This window comes from Girardinichthys multiradiatus, chromosome 15, assembly GCF_021462225.1.
Source record: "Girardinichthys multiradiatus isolate DD_20200921_A chromosome 15, DD_fGirMul_XY1, whole genome shotgun sequence".
NCBI classification, from domain to species: domain Eukaryota; kingdom Metazoa; phylum Chordata; class Actinopteri; order Cyprinodontiformes; family Goodeidae; genus Girardinichthys; species Girardinichthys multiradiatus.
This window is the reverse complement of record NC_061808.1, coordinates 18,038,068-18,058,046: the sequence shown is the minus strand read 5'-3', so window position 1 is coordinate 18,058,046 and position 19,979 is coordinate 18,038,068. Positions and strand designations below refer to the sequence as shown.

Here is a 19,979-nt window from a genome sequence, read left to right as displayed (position 1 = left end):
TCCTCAGGGTCCGGTCACCTCTTCTCGTTGTGCAGCGTTTTCTGCCACACTTTTTCTTTCCCACAGACTTCCCACTGAGGTGCCTTGATACAGCACTCTGGGAACAGCCTATTCGTTCAGAAATTTCTTTCTGTGTCTTACCCTCTTGCTTGAGGGTGTCAATAGTGGCCTTCTGGACAGCAGTCAGGTCTGCAGTCTTACCCATGATTGGGGTTTTGAGTGATGAACCAGGCTGGGAGTTTTAAAGGCCTCAGCAATCTTTTGCAGGTGTTTAGAGTTAACTCATTGATTCAGATGATTAGGTTCATAGCTCGTTTAGAGACCCTTTTAATGATATGCTAATTTTGTGAGATAGGAATTTTGGGTTTTCATGAGCTGTATGCCAAAATCATCCATATTAGGACAATAAAAGACCTGAAATATTTCAGTTAGTGTGCAATGAATCTAAAATATATGAATGTTAAATTTTCATAATTACATTATGGAAAATAATGAACTTTATCACAATATGCTAATATTTTGAGAAGGACCTGTATATAAAGTTATGTAAAATACAATTGATAAATAATTAAAATTAATTCATAGGCTACTAGCATTTGTTTTGTAAACTTTAATTTACCACAGTCACACTTTTAGAGTGTAAGGGACACTGAATAAACTGCAATCACCAGCCAAACAGATGTGGTGATAATCTTCGAATGTGTGTATGCCTGTTGTAACTGGTTTCTGAACAGAAAAAAAAGATGTCTCCATTGCACCAAACACTGGCAAACTGGAAATACTTCAGGTGAAGGGTATGAGTGACGTATAGTTTAACACAAATATGCTCATCAAGATCATGCTCTGCCTGCACATTATGGTCACTCATGTGAAAAACAAGCACACTGTTTTTTTTTCCAAGCTGATAGGCAAACTTTAGTGCATTTAATTTCCTCATTAGAGGCTGAGCTTTGACAGGGTGCTGGATATGTGAAATGGAGCCCAACAACCCACTGAACAGACACGGCGATCTGTCAAGGTCCAATTGGAAAAGCCAGATGAGCTGTCAGAATGTGTGTGTGTATGTGCAAGAGTCTGTAAAGGGGGTGCTTGAGTGATCTGTTGCATTTCTTTCCTGATTACTAAGCTCTTACAGCTGCAGATGACACAAAGGAGGGACAAGAGTTGTAAAAAAAGAAGAGAAGCATGGTGGATTTTCAGCCTGTGGCATTCAGATAAAGGGTAATGTTCTATAATTATAATCCGAGTCCTGCATTTAACTTCTCTTCCTATGAAAAAGCCAGGTATTAGGTATTTTGCAAAAAATCTGATAACATTTTAAACCTGGCTAACATAAAAATTATTCTGTGAAAATTCCTCCTCTGTTGGACAAATGGATGATTGCTGTGGTCTGGATTGAGATAAAAGTTTGCTATCCTTGTAGTTTGTCAATTCATTATACATTAATGTTGAATCCATTCTTTTTTTTTTTATCTTACTGATGTTAAACAGGTTCCATTCAGTTTGGTGTGAAAGAGCAAATTGAAGAGCAATCTTGTAACAGAAAGAGTTTTTTGGATTTTTGTTTTTGCAATTTTTGCTGGAGTGCAGTCATTGTGCAGTCTTGGACAGGAGCTGATGCAACTGTAATTTGTGTGTGCAAGTGCAATTTCATGCCAAAATGGTCCTTGAAATTGCACCGTTATTCTGTCATGCTTCTGCTCTGTAAAGGGAAGATGTGTGTTTTTAGTTTTCAGGACTCTGAAAACAACAGATGTTATTTTCTCTTTAGTTAGAAACCATTCTTCCTACCGATTGTGGTGATAACAGTCCCAGCAAAGAAAAAGGAAGAACTGAGGTCCCACAGGCTCGTCTGATTGGATAAATTTCCTGATGGATTCACTCCTGCTCGAACTGCTGAAACCACTTGCTGCAGAAGAAAGAAGAAAACCTTCAGCATTAAGATGGTGTCTCTCGTTGGGAGTTTAACACAATATGGGTTCAGAAACTGAGAAGCTAAATAGAAAATTAGTGGTCTGCATCGGCTCTCCTGGGAAATCAATGACAGCTGAGGTAAACATTCATCGAAGCCAATTAAGAGTTGAGAAAAGATGAGTAGCATCTGTCACCTTTTGAAAATAACTGCAATTCAAGTTGCTGTGTTCTTCACAAAGAAACTGTCGAAGCTGCTGGGAGTAAAACTCAATATGACAACAACAGTTCTCTGTTTAGATGAATTCCTCTTTACATTTGAACATTTTCCAAGCCAACTTTCACACCAACTTGTAAAGATTTACCTTCTAAGAAGCATTTAGTCAACATGTAGCCTCCAATCTGAACATTAAAAATGCAAAGAGCTCCCTCACACTAAAATTCATGATTTGTCTTTTTGTGGTTCAGTGAAAGACTGAACATTTTTAAGCAGTGTGCATTGGTGACTTTCTGCACCCAGGCTGCTAAATGCATGGGTGGTAAACAAGGTAAGATGGAGAACACATAACCTAAGAATTAGTTTTTGCACACATTCATTCTCTGCCACATGAAGCATGTTTTAGCAATTCTGCAACTTCACATTATCAGTGGACATTTATTCATTATGACTAGTTTGGTCCCTAAAACAAACTTCAGCTTTTTTTAAAAAAACCTGATATAAAATTGTCACAAAGTTAACCTTTAACAAAGGTTTTAGCAGATTAGTCTGATTATCATGCCAACTATCTGTACTTCCAGAACAATGTAGTTCCTTCAATCAGATTCTTAAAAGGCTGCATTTCCAAATCCAAATTATTTCCAGAACAGTTGCTAAAAGCTCAAATAAATAAACAAAACAGCCTTGCTGAACCCCATTTAGCCTTTTGATTTCTGCTGAAAGTTTTGATCTCTCTTGCTCTCTCATAGTCTGAATAAACCACAGACAAGCCCTTGAAAAATCAGTTTACTTTTAAATGATTTTTTAAGTTCTTTAAACTCTTATGTTTCATCTGACTTCATTTTAAACTCCCCCTTTCCTGAAAATACTTTCATTTGATCAGAGATCTTCATTAATCATTTTTCCAAAGTTCAAGTCATGACTAAAGTCCTTGGGAGGCAAGTCCAGGTCAGGTCTCAAATAACTAATAAACAAGTAATCTAGTTTGTCAATAAATTTAGGTTAAGAATTTAGATGTTCACCCTTGGCTCTAATTTAACACATTTAACAAATATTTTTGTCATTTAACAATCTTTTAACATTTGATATAATATACAAAAGAGTTACACACTGCTTTATTTTATTTTTAAAATTAATAAACAAGTATTTACCCCATTAAAAAAATCTAAATCATGGATTTGTGTTCAAAGATAAACAATACTACTATAACACGTGTCTACGTTGAATTTTTCTGCTTTTTATTTTATCTTTGCAATGATGTAGATGAAATAGTGACACCTTCAGTATAGGTAGCATTACAGGATTTAGACAGTTTTCTATCCTCAATCTGACATGGGGCATTTTAAATATAATTCGAAAAACACTTGTTGTAAAAGTCATTACAGTAAACATGTTCCAAGGTTTGCTACAAACACAATAAGCAAGGCACAATGCAGTGAATGAATGAGATAAAATTATGATTTTCTGAATAAAAACAAAGCGATTTTATTTTGATAACAGAACATGTCTTTGTCATAACACTGTCATATTAAGTGGGGTTTTTACTGGACTAATGAGCAGACAAGAGCATTGCTGGGACATGGTGAGTAGAATCTTCAAAGGCAAACTTGCAATAAGCGGGCTTGGAATAAAAGCACAGAGCAGGTAGACATCAGGGTAGTGAACAGGAGGAACCAGTAGGGAACAATGACAATCTGAGAGTATAAATGCTGGAGAAGAGTGGAGAATGGACCAATGAACCAAGAGTGCCAGAAGAGAATGAGAAACAGCTGGTGGAATGGAGACTGAAGGCAACTGAGGGAGAGTGACTAATTAACACAAATGAGCAGGGAGTGCAGGGAGGTAACAGAAAACACCGAAGTGAACAGACACAACTAAACAATGAGACTACCAAAAATTACGGGGAGAAAACAGATCTATAAGAACATGCAAACTAAAACATGTAACATAGGAATCCAAGAAGGAACAAACACCTAAACACCAGAATTACTCTAATGAACTTGAATGAACTGAAATAAAGCAAATGAAGAACATGGCAGTGCAGATAAAGTAACAGTACTCAAAACTCAAAACCCCAACCACAGGAAGCTTATGACACACTGTCAATTTAACAGCAATAGAAAGGCAGATGTAAGATTAGATTCTTTTGTTTTAAAACAATATTAATAGATTTTTACAAACAATTACAACTCAGCAAAAGTCCCTGTCTAGTAATCAAATGCACCTAAACATGCTGATGAGACACACCAGCTGTTAGGGCTGCAGTCTGTAGCTTACATACTCGCTTACTTTTACTGCTCATCACGTGAGATGAAGATTATTTAAAAGACTTGTGTCTTGGACCACAAAACTAAGCCAAGTCTCTTAACAAGTCTGAGTTTGAGTCTTGGGCCATTGTTTTTGCGACCACTCCAGACCGAGTCTAAAGCTGCGATCCCCTTTTCTGCTTTCGATCTTCTTTACACAGTAACAGCATCCACCCCATTCAATGTAATTGTCAGTGTGACCCAGTAGCATTATGTATGGTGCCTTTACTGATAAAAAAAAGTTTGGATATTTGAGTTTCCAGATTTCCCAGTACATTTCTAGCTTTAATGTTCTCCTTTTTCTTTGTACAATATTTTAGTGCAGGGGTTCCCAAAGCGGGGGTCAGGACCCCCCAGGGGGTCGCGAGACACCATGTAGGGGTTTTCAGAATTATAATATGATCCCTGAGGTGTATCAAGACCAAAAAGAACAAAATTAGATGAAAATATCATGAAATAAATGTGAATGTCCCATTTAGTAAATAAGTTTACCATTAAATTTACCATTAAATAATTAAATGTACCATTTATTTATTTAATAAATTATTGTATAATTAAATATACAATTATATCATAAAATGCACAATTAAATAATGTCCCATTAAAAAATTAAATACAGCTTTTAAATGATGAAAATATAATAATTAAATGTCACTTAAAAAAATAAATGTGTTTAAAAAGATATTAATTATTTCGGTCTGCATAGAGCGAAATGATACAATCTATATTAGGGTTAGGATTATTTTTCTGGCACTGTTATTTAGGGGGTTACAGGCTGAAATGTTTGGGAACCCCTGTTTTAGAACAACTTTGCTGATTTAATCATATTTCAATATGTTTTGGGTATCCTCAACTAGCAACTGGAAGAATTTCTTCTTAACTGCATGCCACCTTGGATATTTTATGTCCAACTGCATGTAAAGGAATATATGTTGCAACTTAAGGGCATCCATATCACAGAAAAAAGTTATTCTTCCACTATATAAAAACTCTTATTTTTACAGTAAAGTATACCGACATGCGTAAAACGCCTACGTAGAAATGAATTGCTTCAAGAGCTGGATGAACCTGATCTCACCTTTTGTTATTTACAAATGCCCATGAGTTTGGGTTGAAACAGTGGAGTGTACTGCGGGTAAGACAAAAGGTTGACCTTGGTGGGTCTAATGATCTTTACAGAATAACTCAGACACAAAAAAAAAGAAAACCTTTAAGACATCAAGAGAGCTGCAGGCAAAGCTTTGGCTCCAATGCTAATAAATTGGGAGAACATTTTAAAACATTTATCTCCTGTCTATTTCTGGGGTTTTTTTTAAGGTCAAGGCTGGTAAAATATCAAATTCTCCAGTGATGCAGTTTAATAATTTTGTGACTTTGATCAGCAGAGAGCAGCACATGGAATAATCTCCATTAATTGAATTTAATATGAATGAACCTCCTGGAATAGAGCCGTAATGTTCAATTAATGATGTTCACACACATTGTTAAGGGTCACTAAAATGTCACAGAGTTTATATTATTCACCATCATTAGTTACACTGAGCTTTCTTTAAGGGAAGCTGCCCTTGCATAAGGCAGTGAAGGTGAGAGTATCAAAGGTGGAATTAATGAATCAAAGGTTGCAAATTAAAGAAAGTGATTATGCAGTTCAAGAAATAATAAGTCAGAGGGATGATATCTAGATAAAAAAAAAAACTAGTGGTGCAATGTTGCGCTCACCAGTTACATTATTACACTGGGTTGGCCCCCGTTTGGCTTCAGAACTGTGCTTCAGACTTTCTGAAACATTCCTCAAAGATTTTCTTCCTTGTTGACATCATTGCATCACAAAGCTGCAGCAGGTTTGTCAGTTTCACTTCTATGATGGAAATCTCCCGCACCAGCATATCTCAAAGGTGCTCTGTTGGATTGAGACCTGCTGATTATGAAGGCTGTTTGAATACGATGAACTCACTATCATGTTCAAGAAACCACTTTGATATGATTTGAGCTTTATTCTATGGTGCGTTATTTGCTGGAAATAGCCTTTAGAAGAATGGTAAAGTGTGCACCTAAATTGATTGACACAGTTGGTAACAGTACTCAAGAGTACTCCAGCATTTGAACGACGCTCAGTTGGTACTTAGTGGGCCAAAGTGTAGGTTAAATATTTCCTACACTATTACAGCAACAGCCTCAGCTATTGACAAAAGGCAGGATGGATCCATGCTTTCATGTTGTTTACAGCAAATCCTGATCTTACCACCTGAATGTTGCAACTTGGATAGAGACTCACCGGACCAGGCAACATTTTCCTATCTGTTACTGAAATTTTAAATTGTAGCCTCAGTTTTCTGTTCTTAGCTAACAGGAGTGGCACCTGGTGTGCTCAATGTGTTGTTGTGATTTCAGACCATCATTTGTAAACTACAGAGAAGTTGTGCAAGAAAATCCCAGTAGATTAGCAGTTCCTGAAATCAGTCTGGCACCAACAACCAGATTCAAATCCCTTTCCTTCCCATTCTGGGGTCATTGAGTTGCTGCTATGTGATTGGCTGATTCATTATTTGTGTTCACAAGCAATTGAACAGGTGAACCTAATAAAGTGGCAGATGATTGCCTTCGCTGCAGTTTAGATGCAATTCATCAATGAGTCAGTTCCCCTCTGTAGTTTTATCCATGTATTACAAGTCTTCCCCTTATCTGAGATTGGACAAAAGTAACTAGTCCAGGAGGGAAATCAAAATACCTTTCTTCCCAGAGAAGTTCTATGTAATACATTCTGTACATATGTATAGTCTGCACAGTGAGTTGTGGGTCTGACCAGAACAACCTCAATTGACACCTTTTAAGGTGATGGTGCTTCAGCTACCCCTGATAATGGAGCTTCCATCACTCAAGAACAAAACGCGAAGATACTCAAACTCCTCTGATTCAGGTAGAGACTGATGCCCAACGTAGAAGGAGCCATGCTTTCTTTAAGAACCATGGCCTCAGGTATACCTTTAAACCCTAAGTTTGGTCAAACAACCTGAACTGACCAGAAAGAAACTGACTGCATCATGATAAGAGCTGTTTTATGCTATGAATGCAAAGGAAGTAAGCTTCAATGCTCATTTTGTTATCTCCATATTTTATTCATCCTTTTGAATAAGAGAATGTAAAATATGTACTATGAATTTTTCAGCTGGTCTAATCCTAAAAACAGATGAGGTTAAAAGATAAAACCTCACATCCATTGTTCCTCCAAAGACATCCTTCAGCAAATAATAATCACCATCAGTGAGGCATGGCTCAGTCAACCCCTTTGTTTCTCACCCAAGTTAGCGCATCATTTCTTCCCTGCTCTGCCATTTGCACATAAACTTCACATAATAAGGCAAAATGATGTGGACATCACACTGGTTGAATTGTCAAAGCTTTTTGAAAAATCTTAATTAATTTTAATTACTCCCTTTGAGGGAACATTTCTCCATCCTCTGCTGACTTGCTTTTGAAAATGTTGTGTGTCTGTGTAAGGTAAAAAGTGAATAAATGGCACCTGGGTTGAAACCGTGCATCAATAAATCATCAGAGGAAAAGCAGTTGCTTGAAAGGTTGCTTAACTCGCCTACTGCCCTGCTCACTAATAGATGATAGGCAGAGCTGACGGATGCTGTTGTTGATCTTGTGAAACACCAAAAGGACAGAGTAATCTTTGGATGAAAGTGTGTAAACTGTTTCACAATTAGTCTGACAGTATCAAAAGAAAAGATGCCTCTAACAGAAAATTAGTTTCCTCAGCTAATATGCAGAGCTTATAATTCACTAGGGTGGTTTGGATGTTTGTTCTGAGCCCTATTTTTTGTTATTAAACCTTTATTTAACCAGATAAAAGACCCATTTAGATCAAGACCTCTTTCACAAGGGTGACCTGGCTAAGGAAGGCAGCAGCACACTAGAATATGTAAGCTGTAGTACAGGACAGTGTTTTCATGTGTCTATTAAGCAATCTGAAAAACTAATTAAAAAACAACACAATTAGCCCTGATAAGTGGATACCAATTTGGAAAATAATAAAGAATAAAATAGACCAAATTTGAAATACTGTTCTTTTTGATGGGAATAGCTGTTTTACACAGGGAGACATTTAGGACAGAGTCCAGAATATTCACACAGAGAGAAGTCCAAATACTGTCACATCAAAAATATGGATAAGTTCTTGATAAAATGCCTGCCTTTCACACAACACTTAACCACAAACATAAATGGTTTCTGGACGAACCATCACAAATGAAGGCTTATGTCCAGTTGTGCTTGAGCACCAGGTTCGGCATGTATTATGTGAGATCCCAGCCACAAAGTAAGTCCAGATTTCTGTAAAGAGTAAAAGAGCCAAAACTGAAACATTTTGATACATTCTGCCATTTTTAATGTTCTCTTGGTAAAGAGTCATGAGGAGCTTTGTGCTTGATTTGTGTGCTGTTTGGTGTTTTTTTTTACAGTTGTTTTGATTCCTTTGTTTCTGTTTCCTATTAGTATTCTTATCATGTTGTCTTGTCCTCTTCTCACAGTGCAGCCGATCAGTGATCACATCTAGTTCCTGTTTAGTAATCACTCTCCCCAACTGATATGCTTCATGCTTTCATTAGTTCTTCACAGATAGTCCTTTTTGTTAGGGTCCCTTCCCACCAGCTCACAGTTATTAGTGACACACATTTTATGTTATGTGCATGATTCCTTTTCACTGCTCTTGCAAAGATATAAGCATTGACCGTTTACCAGATTAAAAAGAATGATTTAGGGAAGTATAGCATTTCACCTTAAAGCTGAAGGTGATGGTGGACATGCAGACACCAGTGTGTTTAGAGAAACTTTTCTCGGTTTAGAAGAACATCAAAAAATAGATAACTAGTAATCTGTATTAAAATGTGCTGACGAAGGCATTTAGTTGAAACGTTGCCCACATGAAAGACAGAAGAAAGAATACAGAGCGATGGTTATCTATGTTTTGATTCTTTGGGGGTCTTATCAAAAGATTCCGATTTTTCTTTTCTGCTCTGCAGTCTTGGAGTTTATTCTTTCATTAGAAGTATTATTTTGCACCTCACCTGCCTCCTCCAGCCTGCATTTAGGTCCTATCTTTACTCAATTTGACACTTTCTTAGATAATTGTATTAGATTGTCAGAATTGCAGCAGAGACAATGACCTAAATTCATCTCAGTGAAGGTTTAGCAACATCACAACGTACCTCGGTATTAGATTTCAGTAAAGCTCAGCCTAAGCGCTGCAGGGATATTTAAGGTGGCTGCAATTAAATTGTATTAGTGAGCTGCTTTTCAGTAACAATTTGAGACTTTTTTATTTATTTGGTTGTTTTTCATTTGAAAACACAAAACAACAAATAAGAAGCAACTTTTTTTTTTTGGAATTCAGCCATTTTAATATGGAAAAAATGTGAGCAAAGATAACAGAAGAGAAACATGCAGAAATAAAGCAGATGAGACCAGATTGACTCACATGCAAATAGACAAATGGCTCCATTTACTAACATTTAACTTGTTTTAGAAGAGTTTGTCATGATAACCTGAAACATGAATAGGAGTAACATCATGTTGTGACGGTAATTATAGTTTTCTGTAGATTTTAGTCTGGATCTCTGAGAAACTGAAGCTAATCCAAAGTTTTAAATTGTGGACTTGTTTACTAGATGCAGCTATATTTTTTTGTCTTATGCAGTATCTGTCTCCCCGGACATACTCATTACTGCTATTCAATGTTCCCCTGGTGGTGGATTCATAAATATTAACCTTTACTCTATGTTAAGGGAGTCCAAACTCTTTAGAAGGGAAACTCTTACATTTTCCAGCCTCGTGAACTCTTGGCACGGGCTTAGAAATCTTATTTACTCATGCTTTGATAGACATGTTGATCCCTTAAAATAATATTCAACTCCCTGCTCCTGAAAACACCTGACTATTACAACATCCATTAAAACACTGAACGAAACTGAAACTGCCACTCAGTGGAGCCTAAAAAGACATTTTTTGTTTCAACAACAGGAATAAATCTACTAATTACTGTAAATTTTCTCATTTATTTAACTAGGAACTCTTTTTATCTGCCTTTTTCAAACTCAACAATACAGAAATCTTGAACAGGACAAAAGCTAAATTGAATCTTTGGAGGAAAAAATCTGGAAAACTCTGCCTCAGCATAATTCTTGTTATTCAGGCTGTAATGTGAGTTTTACAGATCTGTTGGATTTAGCAATATTCTCCTGTTCAGGTGAAAATGACACAACAGCAGCATGAAATTAAGGAACCAGCAGGTTTCATGTGCACATGTGCACCATTCTCCCTGTCAGCAGGTCTTTATCGAAGGCGTGTTTGGGTTTATTAATCATCACAGAACAGAAAGCATCATCCGTACATTAAAATACAAACTAAAACTACAACTAAAATGTAACATGGTACCAACTCTTCTTCATTAAAAACAGACTAATTTAAACAGTTCTCTTTGGCAAAATAAATCACACAATGTTCAGTAATAAGCTCATGTCAGCAGAAGTCAGCCTTAATATTCTGGGTTGAACTTATCCAACAGCCGTCACAGGATGCTGGTAAGGAAACAAATCTTTACTATGACAAAGGTTAGAATAAAATCGCAATTTTTTTAAAGTCAGTCTGAGTATTTTATAAGAGTAAAGGATCTTTAAGGCATACATTACTGAGGTTGAAATGAGGACTGTTTGATATGATGCTTGCTTTTAATATTTTCTTTTAGATGAAGGTAAACAAAAATGTTTCATGCATGAAGATCTTCCCTTTAAAAGAAGAGAAGGTGTTAGAGCAGCATCTTTTTGTATCATAAAGCATGTTTGGCTTTGCAATAAGGAATCAAGGTTGAGATCATGTAAATGTTTTTCGGATGATGTCAAAACTGGACAAAAGTTACAAGGTACATCAATTAACAATATCAAGAGTTATATGATTTGATATACATGTAATGTCATAGTTTATTTAGTTATAAGCACTCATTTATAACTATCTATGCAAATCTTAGAACAAGATATTTCACTCATTGTTTTAGTATATTGAATATTGTTGTCATTCTGTATGTTGCATGGAAATGTAGTCACAATATAAAGTAACAAAAACAATCAGCAGCAGCATCTCAAGGGAAGATGCACTAAAACCTCCCCCTACTTTGCAGCTCTTTATCATGAGGGATGTATTCACCATCCACAAATGCAATATGGCAGCGGGATTCCCCAAGATGACTCACTTTTTATCAACTCTGATAAGTTCAATGGCAAGTTCAATAATTCATAAACAAAAAACTTCAAACCTAATATTTAAGGTTATTGCCCAATATGAAATTTTGTTTAGCAAGTTTGAGGAAGAAAATGAACTTTTATTAAAAAAGAAAGGAGACTTGAACGATTTATTTGTTAAAACACAATGCTTTAAAGATAAATACATTTTTTTATCTAAATTTAAACCAATAGGCCCCGGCAACTTAGAGGAAGCCCTTCAGTTTATGTAAAGAGCACAGTAATTGGGGATGTCATGATATGAACCAAGGTCCCAATCAGGGTATTGCACTCGACTCTCAATCTCCATCACCTTATGGTGTAAACTCACAGGCCAGGTACACCTGTTCAATTGCTTGTTAACACAAACAACAAATTAATCGACCAATTATATGCCCACAACTCCTTGCCTTTAAAGCAAAACAGAAATTAAAGGCGGTTGATTTGCCACTTTTAAACCCAGGAGTTCTGGTGGTGAAAAGGCAATACAGCAGAGTACTAGTTCACCCAGCTAACTATGAAAGTGAGTCAGATGAAGCAAAACACCTCAGACTAAACTCTAAAGAGATTACAAATGTTTTCAAAGAACAACGAGAAGGGTAAATTAATTTATGATTCTGGATGATCAACCCTTCCCTGTAGCGGAGAAAAAGTTTTTCACCTTTTGGAGCTGGAGGAGCCATGGCAAGTCCTTCCCTTTCGACACAGCATAGCTGACAGCACTACTTGAGCTGGCTGAAAACGCTCCCTATGTAAGTTAGCTCATGTGACTTCCCATCGTCACTGCTTAGCCTCACAATACATTGGAGAGGAAGTCCTTGTATATAATAACACCCAGCTGCTTAGCGGATCTTGTAGTCCAGAGCATATAAGCAATCGAGAAAATAGAGAATTGACAAAGAGTCTGCATCATTTAATATGAACATCAAGAAAAAAAAATTTTAAAACAGTGAATGATAAACCCGAGCTGCTTCATGCACTAGCTTAACTTTGTTGTGTAGCACTTCAGACTTATGTATACCTATTGAGGTGCTAATCATATACATGTCATTGACTTTAATAACATTTATGTACTTATTTATGTACTTATGTTAGCAGTCTGTTGGGCAGATAGAAGTGTCTTGGTATTGACAAATAATCCTAAATGACTCAGGTTGGTATCTGGGACAGAAAGTTGTGATCTGCACATCCCCGATGCTAATCTCATTCATTGGCTTTAATAAAAGCTGGCCTGTAGTTTGCAGCCATCAATTTCTAAAAGAGTGACCCCCCCTTCCATTCAATGAGACTGTAAACAGCTGTAATGGGTTTGAATGTGTGGACTTTTTTGTGTGCTCTTTATTAAAATAGTTTAGAAAAATGATCTGAGGCTCTTAGAGCACAAAGAGCTGCACATGTAATCACACCCCGTCGTTGCCACCAAACCAGCATGTTTTAAATCCAGACTTAAATTATTTATTTGGTATTCACATTGGGAGTTGAGGCATGTTAAAAAAAAATACATTTCAAGTAGAGGATGTAAAGTCACATTTTTACTAAATTGCCATGACTGTGATGATTGTAGAAATATAGATTTTCTTTTTCCCATTATAGTTACATAATTTAGAGGAATATTATGTATAGAGCTGCCAGTTTACTTGAACTAAGACATTTTGAATGCATCTGAATTTGTATGTTTTCATTACCCACAGCTTAAAAGCAAAGCCACAGCATTTCTCCCAAAATCAAAGCAGACACCACTGTACAATACAAATAATGCATGTATGTTCATTGATCCAGTCTTAAATCAGAAAATTATTTGAACTGAAAAACATTTGTTGCATCAAACATTGAGAAGCACCATCTTCTTTAAGGTTTGTTTTGTGTACAAGGGGATTCCTTTCAAGACAGGCCTCGCGCTGTGATAATTGTTGTTTTGGTGGCAAAATAGAACCTGTACTGTATGTGCTCTAATATCACTTCATATAGCCAGTATTTCAACAAGTCTTTTGTTTTTTTTTGTAGCAGTTTACCAAAGAAAACACATAAAGCATGAGAACAAATCTAAGGTGCATATGAAAACAGTACACATCTTAAAAGAAGTACAATTTGTCAGTCATTAAAAGTCAGCAGAAAAAAAAAAAATATTACACCTGCCTTGACAAGATCCTCCAGCTCCGTCGAGTTTACGCAGCTGTGCATGGCCAAGAACTCCAGTTTTTCGGCCAGAATGGCCAGTTTCTGAGAGCTTTCGTGAGGCTGCTCCAGGGCCCGGAACACTGTCGCTCCGATGATTAGATACAGCACCACCAGGAAGAAGATGGCCGAAACAGTTTTCCACCTCATGACTGTGGTCCGGGTGTCGCACTCATCCTCAAGAGTGGTGAGCACCACTGGTTTTGCAGAGAACGACAGGCGAGGCTTCGAGTTGTGGGCGGCAGCTTTTGGGTCAAGGAGGTCAGGTGCGGCCACTGGAAGGATGGAGATGATTGTTATCTATAAGTTTTTACACTGGAAGAGCTAAAGAAATTTAGAACATTTCTGTTAAAAAGAACTTAAATAAAAAAATATGTGCTGCTCTGTTTTCTCTCTTACTTAACACATTTAACTTAACACTAATCAGCAATGTGTTAGTAAATGATCACATTATAGCCACTGCAGGACATTTATTTAAAGCTTGTATATTACAGCGCCACAGAGAAGATGTTCTCATTTTATTGTACTTCCTTTATTCACTTATGCAATTTCTTCCTTGTTCTTACCTTGTAAAGCTGTCTGGTCAACCTAGTTGTTTTTAAAGGAGCTTTATTATGACAAGTAAGTTTTAACATAATATCACCACATGGACAGAAGTCTTAAGCACTTATTTAAACATCACAGCAGCAGCAAAAATTAACTAACGGCAGCTTTTCACTATGAACATCAAATTCATGACACATTTACATTTGGATTTAACTGGACTTACTGGTTTAGACTACACTTTCCAGTTAACACACTTGTTTAAGACTTTGTCACTCTAAATGAAGTATCAAATAGTTCTCCAACTTACTTCTCAGGGCTGCAGAAAAAAATGCTTTTTAAGGATAAGTTTATGTGCCTCACAGCCAGCTAGTACATCCATGCAAGAAACATAAGGCAATGTTTTTTGGATAAAATTTGAATTCTGTTGTTTATGCCTATCCATTGAGATTTAACAGAGGCAATGAAGAGAGTATTTTTTTCATTTTTAAGGAAAATGCACATGGAGTATGTGTGAAGCTGCTTAGCATCTACCAGCTTTTATTTAACTGACATGAACTGCAAACTCTCAGCCTTACACAGCTATACACTAATTATTTCCCTAACAACACAAGCTGCACCTGTCTGAAAGTTTCACTAATAACTGCAAAAGTAAGAGTTTTACCAGTGCGTCCAGCTGGAGCAATTATCCAACAATGGTTGTTAGTTATTATTCAAGCTTCTGTCTCAATAATCCACCCAAATTCCACATATTTTTCAGGTTCAGTTTTTGTTTCTCCAAGAGTTTCAAGAAACTGAGTCAAGCCTTTAACATAATGACAAAAGCAAAACTTCATGGAACTAATACAAGGGACTAGCATACAGGTCCTTCTCAAAATATTAGCATATTGTGATAAAGTTCATTATTTTCCATAATGTCATGATGAAAATTTAACATTCATATATTTTAGATTCATTGCACACTAACTGAAATATTTCAGGTCTTTTATTGTCTTAATACGGATGATTTTGGCATACAGCTCATGAAAACCCAAAATTTCTATCTCACAAAATTAGCATATCATTAAAAGGGTCTCTAAATGAGCTATGAACCTAATCATCTAAATCAACGAGTTAACTCTAAACACCTGCAAAAGATTCCTGAGGCCTTGAAAACTCCCAGCCTGGTTCATCACTCAAAACCCCAATCATGGGTAAGACTGCCGACCTGACTGCTGTCCAGAAGGCCACTATTGACACCCTCAAGCAAGAGGGTAAGACACAGAAAGAAATTTCTGAACAAATAGGCTGTTCCCAGAGTGCTGTATCAAGGCACCTCAGTGGGAAGTCTGTGGGAAGGAAAAAGTGTGGCAGAAAACGCTGCACAACGAGAAGAGGTGACCGGACCCTGAGGAAGATTGTGGAGAAGAGCCGATTCCAGACCTTAGGGGACCTGCGGAAGCAGTGGACTGAGTCTGGAGTAGAAACATCCAGAGCCACCGTGCACAGGCGTGTGCAGGAAATGTGCCGCATTCCCCAGGTCAAGCCACTTTTGAACCAGAAACAGCGGCAGAAGCGCCTGATCTGGGCTACAGAGAAGCAGCACTGGACTGTTGCTCAGTGGTCCAAAGTACTTTTTTTGGATGAAAGCAAATTCTGCATGTCATTCGGAAATCAAGGTGCCAGAGTCTGGAGGAAGACTGGGGAGAAGGAAATGCCAAAATGCCAGAAGTCCAGTGTCAAGTACCCACAGTCAGTGATGGTCTGGGGTGCCGTGTCAGCTGCTGGTGTTGGTCCACTGTGTTTTATCAAGGGCAGGGTCAATGCAGCTAGCTATCAGGAGATTTTGGAGCACTTCATGCTTCCATCTGCTGAAAAGCTTTATGGAGATGAAGATTTCATTTTTCAGCACAACCTGGCACCTGCTCACAGTGCCAAAACCACTGGTAAATGGTTTACTGACCATGGTATCACTGTGCTCAATTGGCCTGCCAAGTCTCCTGACCTGAACCCCATAGAGAATCTGTGGGATATTGTGAAGAGAACGTTGAAAGACTCAAGACCCAACACTCTGGATGAGCTAAAGGCCGCTATCGAAGCATCCTGGGCCTCCATAAGACCTCAGCAGTGCCACAGGCTGATTGCCTCCATGCCACGCCGCATTGAAGCAGTCATTTCTGCAAAAGGATTCCCGACCAAGTATTGAGTGCATAACTGTACATGATTATTTGAAGGTTGACGTTTTTTGTATTAAAAACACTTTTCTTTTATTGGTCGGATGAAATAAGCTAATTTTCTGAGATAGGAATTTTTTTGTTTTCATGAGCTGTATGCCAAAATAATCCGTATTAAGACAATAAAAGACCTAAAATATTTCAATTAGTGTGCAATGAATCTAAAATATATGAATGTTAAATTTTCATCATGACATTATGGAAAGTAATGAACTTTATCACAATATACTAATATTTTGAGAAGGACCTGTATATAGACTACAAAATGATCCAAAGAAACAAGGCGTAGAGCAGCTTGCTGAAGTTTTCAAACCCCAACGTTTATTTTTAACACATGTATTTTAAAACAAAACAAAGTAGCACATGACTGTGAAGCAGAAGCGAAATGATTCCTGGTTTTGAAATGTTTTACAAATAAAAATCTATAAATTATTTTAGTTTTCATTAGCCTTTACTTTGTAGAACCACCGATTACAGCTGCAGGTTTGATTGAAGCTTAGTCAGATTGGATGAAGATTTCTTACACGCTTGCTAAACCATTTCATGGCTGCTCTGGTTGGGTTGTCGGATTCGTATCCTGCTGGATGTTCAGTCTCCACCCCAGTTCCTCCTGTTTGCCAGCTTCTAAAATAATTTCTCCCAGGATTATCTTTAGCTCCTTCCATCTTCCCAGTTCTACCTGATCAGCATCTCTGTACCTGGGATTGTACTGTGCTAAACTGGTTCAAGTCTTACTTGGCAGACCAGGATGACAATATCTCATTTGGTAATTATAAATCACAGCAAACAAATCATAAGTGGAGTTCCTCAAGGCTCAATTATCGGGCTACATTTATTAAACATCTACATAGTCCCTCTAGCTCAGATCTTGGAGTACTACAGAATTGCTTAAATATCTATGCTCCTGCCATACAACTTTATTTTTCTGTGGTACAGTACAGACTAGCACTCGGCCACAATTAAGAAATCATATAACGTCTATTCCTAAATCAGTAAGCTATGATCTAAAAGATGGTGCATGCTTTTATTTTAAGTTTGATTATTATAATGGTTTTTATAAAAGTCTCTGTAAAATCAATCAGGCAGCAGACACTCACACACAATGCTGCTGCCAGAGTCCCCACTAACCAGGAAATTGGATCACATTACACTGGTCCTTAAGTCACTGCACTGGCTCCCAGTTTTTAAAAGGATAGAATTAAAAATCTGGCAGCTGGTCTAAAAAAGCACTAAATGGTTTCGATCTCTGCTCATTTCTGTTATTCCTTAGCTTTGTATTTGTTTTAAATTAGCAATTTAAAGTTTCTTTTTTTCTATGTGATGGTCGCATGTTTTGTTCTTTTAATGTATTTCATGATTTAAATGTGATTCTCTTATCTCTAACTTCTTATCTTCTTTAATTTCCCATAAAGCACTTTGAATGATGTACAGTGTATGAGCAGTGCTGCACAAATAAACTTGCTATGCTTTGGTAAAGAAAAGAACCAGTATGATGCTACCACCAGCATGTTTAACAGTGGGGATAATGTGTTTAGTAGGATTTCCAACATTATTTTTGGCCAGACATAGAGTAGACTAAAAAGTTGAATTTTGGTCTCATCTGATAATGACTCCGTCTTGCATATTTTTTGCTTTTCTCATTATTGTTTATGGCAAATTCCAAAGGGACCTTCTTCGGTGTCTATTTCCAGAGTTGCTTTCTTCTGGCCACTCTCCCATTAGGGCCAGATTTGTTCAGTGCACTACTAATAGTTGTCCTATCAACAGATTCTCCCATGTAAACTGTGAATCTCTGCAGCTCCTCCAGAGTTAACATCGACTTCGACTGGTTCTCTAATTAATGTTTTTGCTCCCTAACCTGGCAGGTTAGGGGGCTGGTTCTATCCTGGCAGGTTTGGCTGTTGTCCCATACTCTTTTCATTTTGAATGATGGACTGAATAATGTCCAAACTATTCTATCATCCTTTTACTGGAACCATTCCTCCTATCCTGGCACCATGCTCCTGGTATTTAGTCGATATCATTCTTGAAGTGCTGTGTTGGACAAAGGTTTTGAATCCCCCTGTACAGATTTCTATGGCCAGTCGACTGTTTCTTTCATCTTGCTGAACAATTTATGAGGTGCATGTTATTTAGGTTGTACCATTAGAAATTACTGGAGCTGCACCTCTTCTTCACCCCCCAGTGATTTGCATCACTCAGCAGCCTCAAAGCCACACTTTTCTGTAACCTTGTATAAGAATCAAACACAGAGACTAATCTTTTAGCATGTAATTGTGTGACACTAGATTATTATATTTAGGCTTTGCAAATAGAATACTTTCTCTGCATGGTTGTATTTTTTTTTATTGTTGGTTTGGAGGGTGAAGTTACATCAGAAAAATAATTCATTAAATATTTAACAATATTTGTCACAATTCCGTTTCTCCTTTGCTACCCTTAGGTGATTACATAACACCCACCAAGAAGTCGTGCTGACCAGTTTTTAAAGAAAACTGCTTTTAGAAAGCAGTACTCACTTCATATCTCTTAAGGCTTTGCAAGCATTATATTCAAGAAGCTATATAATTAAGGTAAGCACGGTTGTCACGATTCAGATGGACAGAAAACATCCTAACATAGTTTCTGTGGAACAATGTTGCACTTTTACAATACATCTACTCAGACAATCGAAATAAAAGGTACAAACATGACATAATTCATGCAGACAATTTCTAATCACCTTGATGTCAACGCAGACTACTTACTTCTCTACCATCTCGTCTCTGTCGGTTTCCTAGAAGGCGTTATTTTCCAGGAAAGCGCAGCAACGCTCTCTGTCTAAAGTCTGCCTTTCGCTCCAGAGGACGTATCCGCTGTCCACATGGCTTCGGAGTGCTGATCTGCTCCGTGCTTCACAATCTCGGGAGAAAATACATCCAGCACATCCCGTCCTGCGGCACAAAGACGCGCTAAGACGGTGCGTAAAAGGAGCGGGGGGGGGGGAGAGAATCGCATCCACGCTGTCCATCCAGGTGTTGGTTGAAGTAGTCAGAGCAGAGACTTGATCAGAGTGACGGGATGCGCTGCAGTGCGCTGATGAGAGAGAGAGAGAGAGAGAGAGAGAGAGAGAGAGAGAGAGAGAGAGAGAGAGAGAGAGAGAGAGAGGCTTCAGCACTGCAATATGTTACGAAAATAATTTATAAGCGCACCATTTAGAGTACCAATCGTGATTATTATCTTGACTGTTAGAATTAATGAACTTTTACAGAACCTTGCATCATACCTCCTGAGCTATATCATTTTGTCACATTGCCAACACAAACTTTAATGTCTTTTAATGAAACTATAACATTATTGT

The 19,979-nt window shown here is 37.4% G+C and overlaps 1 protein-coding gene across 2 annotated transcripts in view; it reads right to left on the bottom strand.

The window, feature by feature from the left end:
* The window catches only part of LOC124881486 (potassium channel subfamily K member 2-like), a 63,788-nt gene extending 44,161 nt beyond the window's left edge, over nucleotides 1–19,627 (bottom strand). Inside the window, exons 1-3 of one of the 2 annotated variants that reach the window (XM_047387061.1) lie at nucleotides 19,362–19,627; nucleotides 13,845–14,158; nucleotides 1,792–1,909 (exon numbers count right to left, since the gene is read on the bottom strand). In XM_047387061.1, coding sequence (XP_047243017.1) covers nucleotides 1,792–1,909; nucleotides 13,845–14,033 — 307 coding nt within the window. In that variant the 5' untranslated portion in view covers nucleotides 14,034–14,158; nucleotides 19,362–19,627. The remainder of the gene's footprint in view (nucleotides 1–1,791; nucleotides 1,910–13,844; nucleotides 14,159–19,361) is intronic. The other variant, XM_047387060.1, reaches the window with a different exon arrangement.
* Between the last annotated feature and the right edge of the window lie 352 nt (nucleotides 19,628–19,979).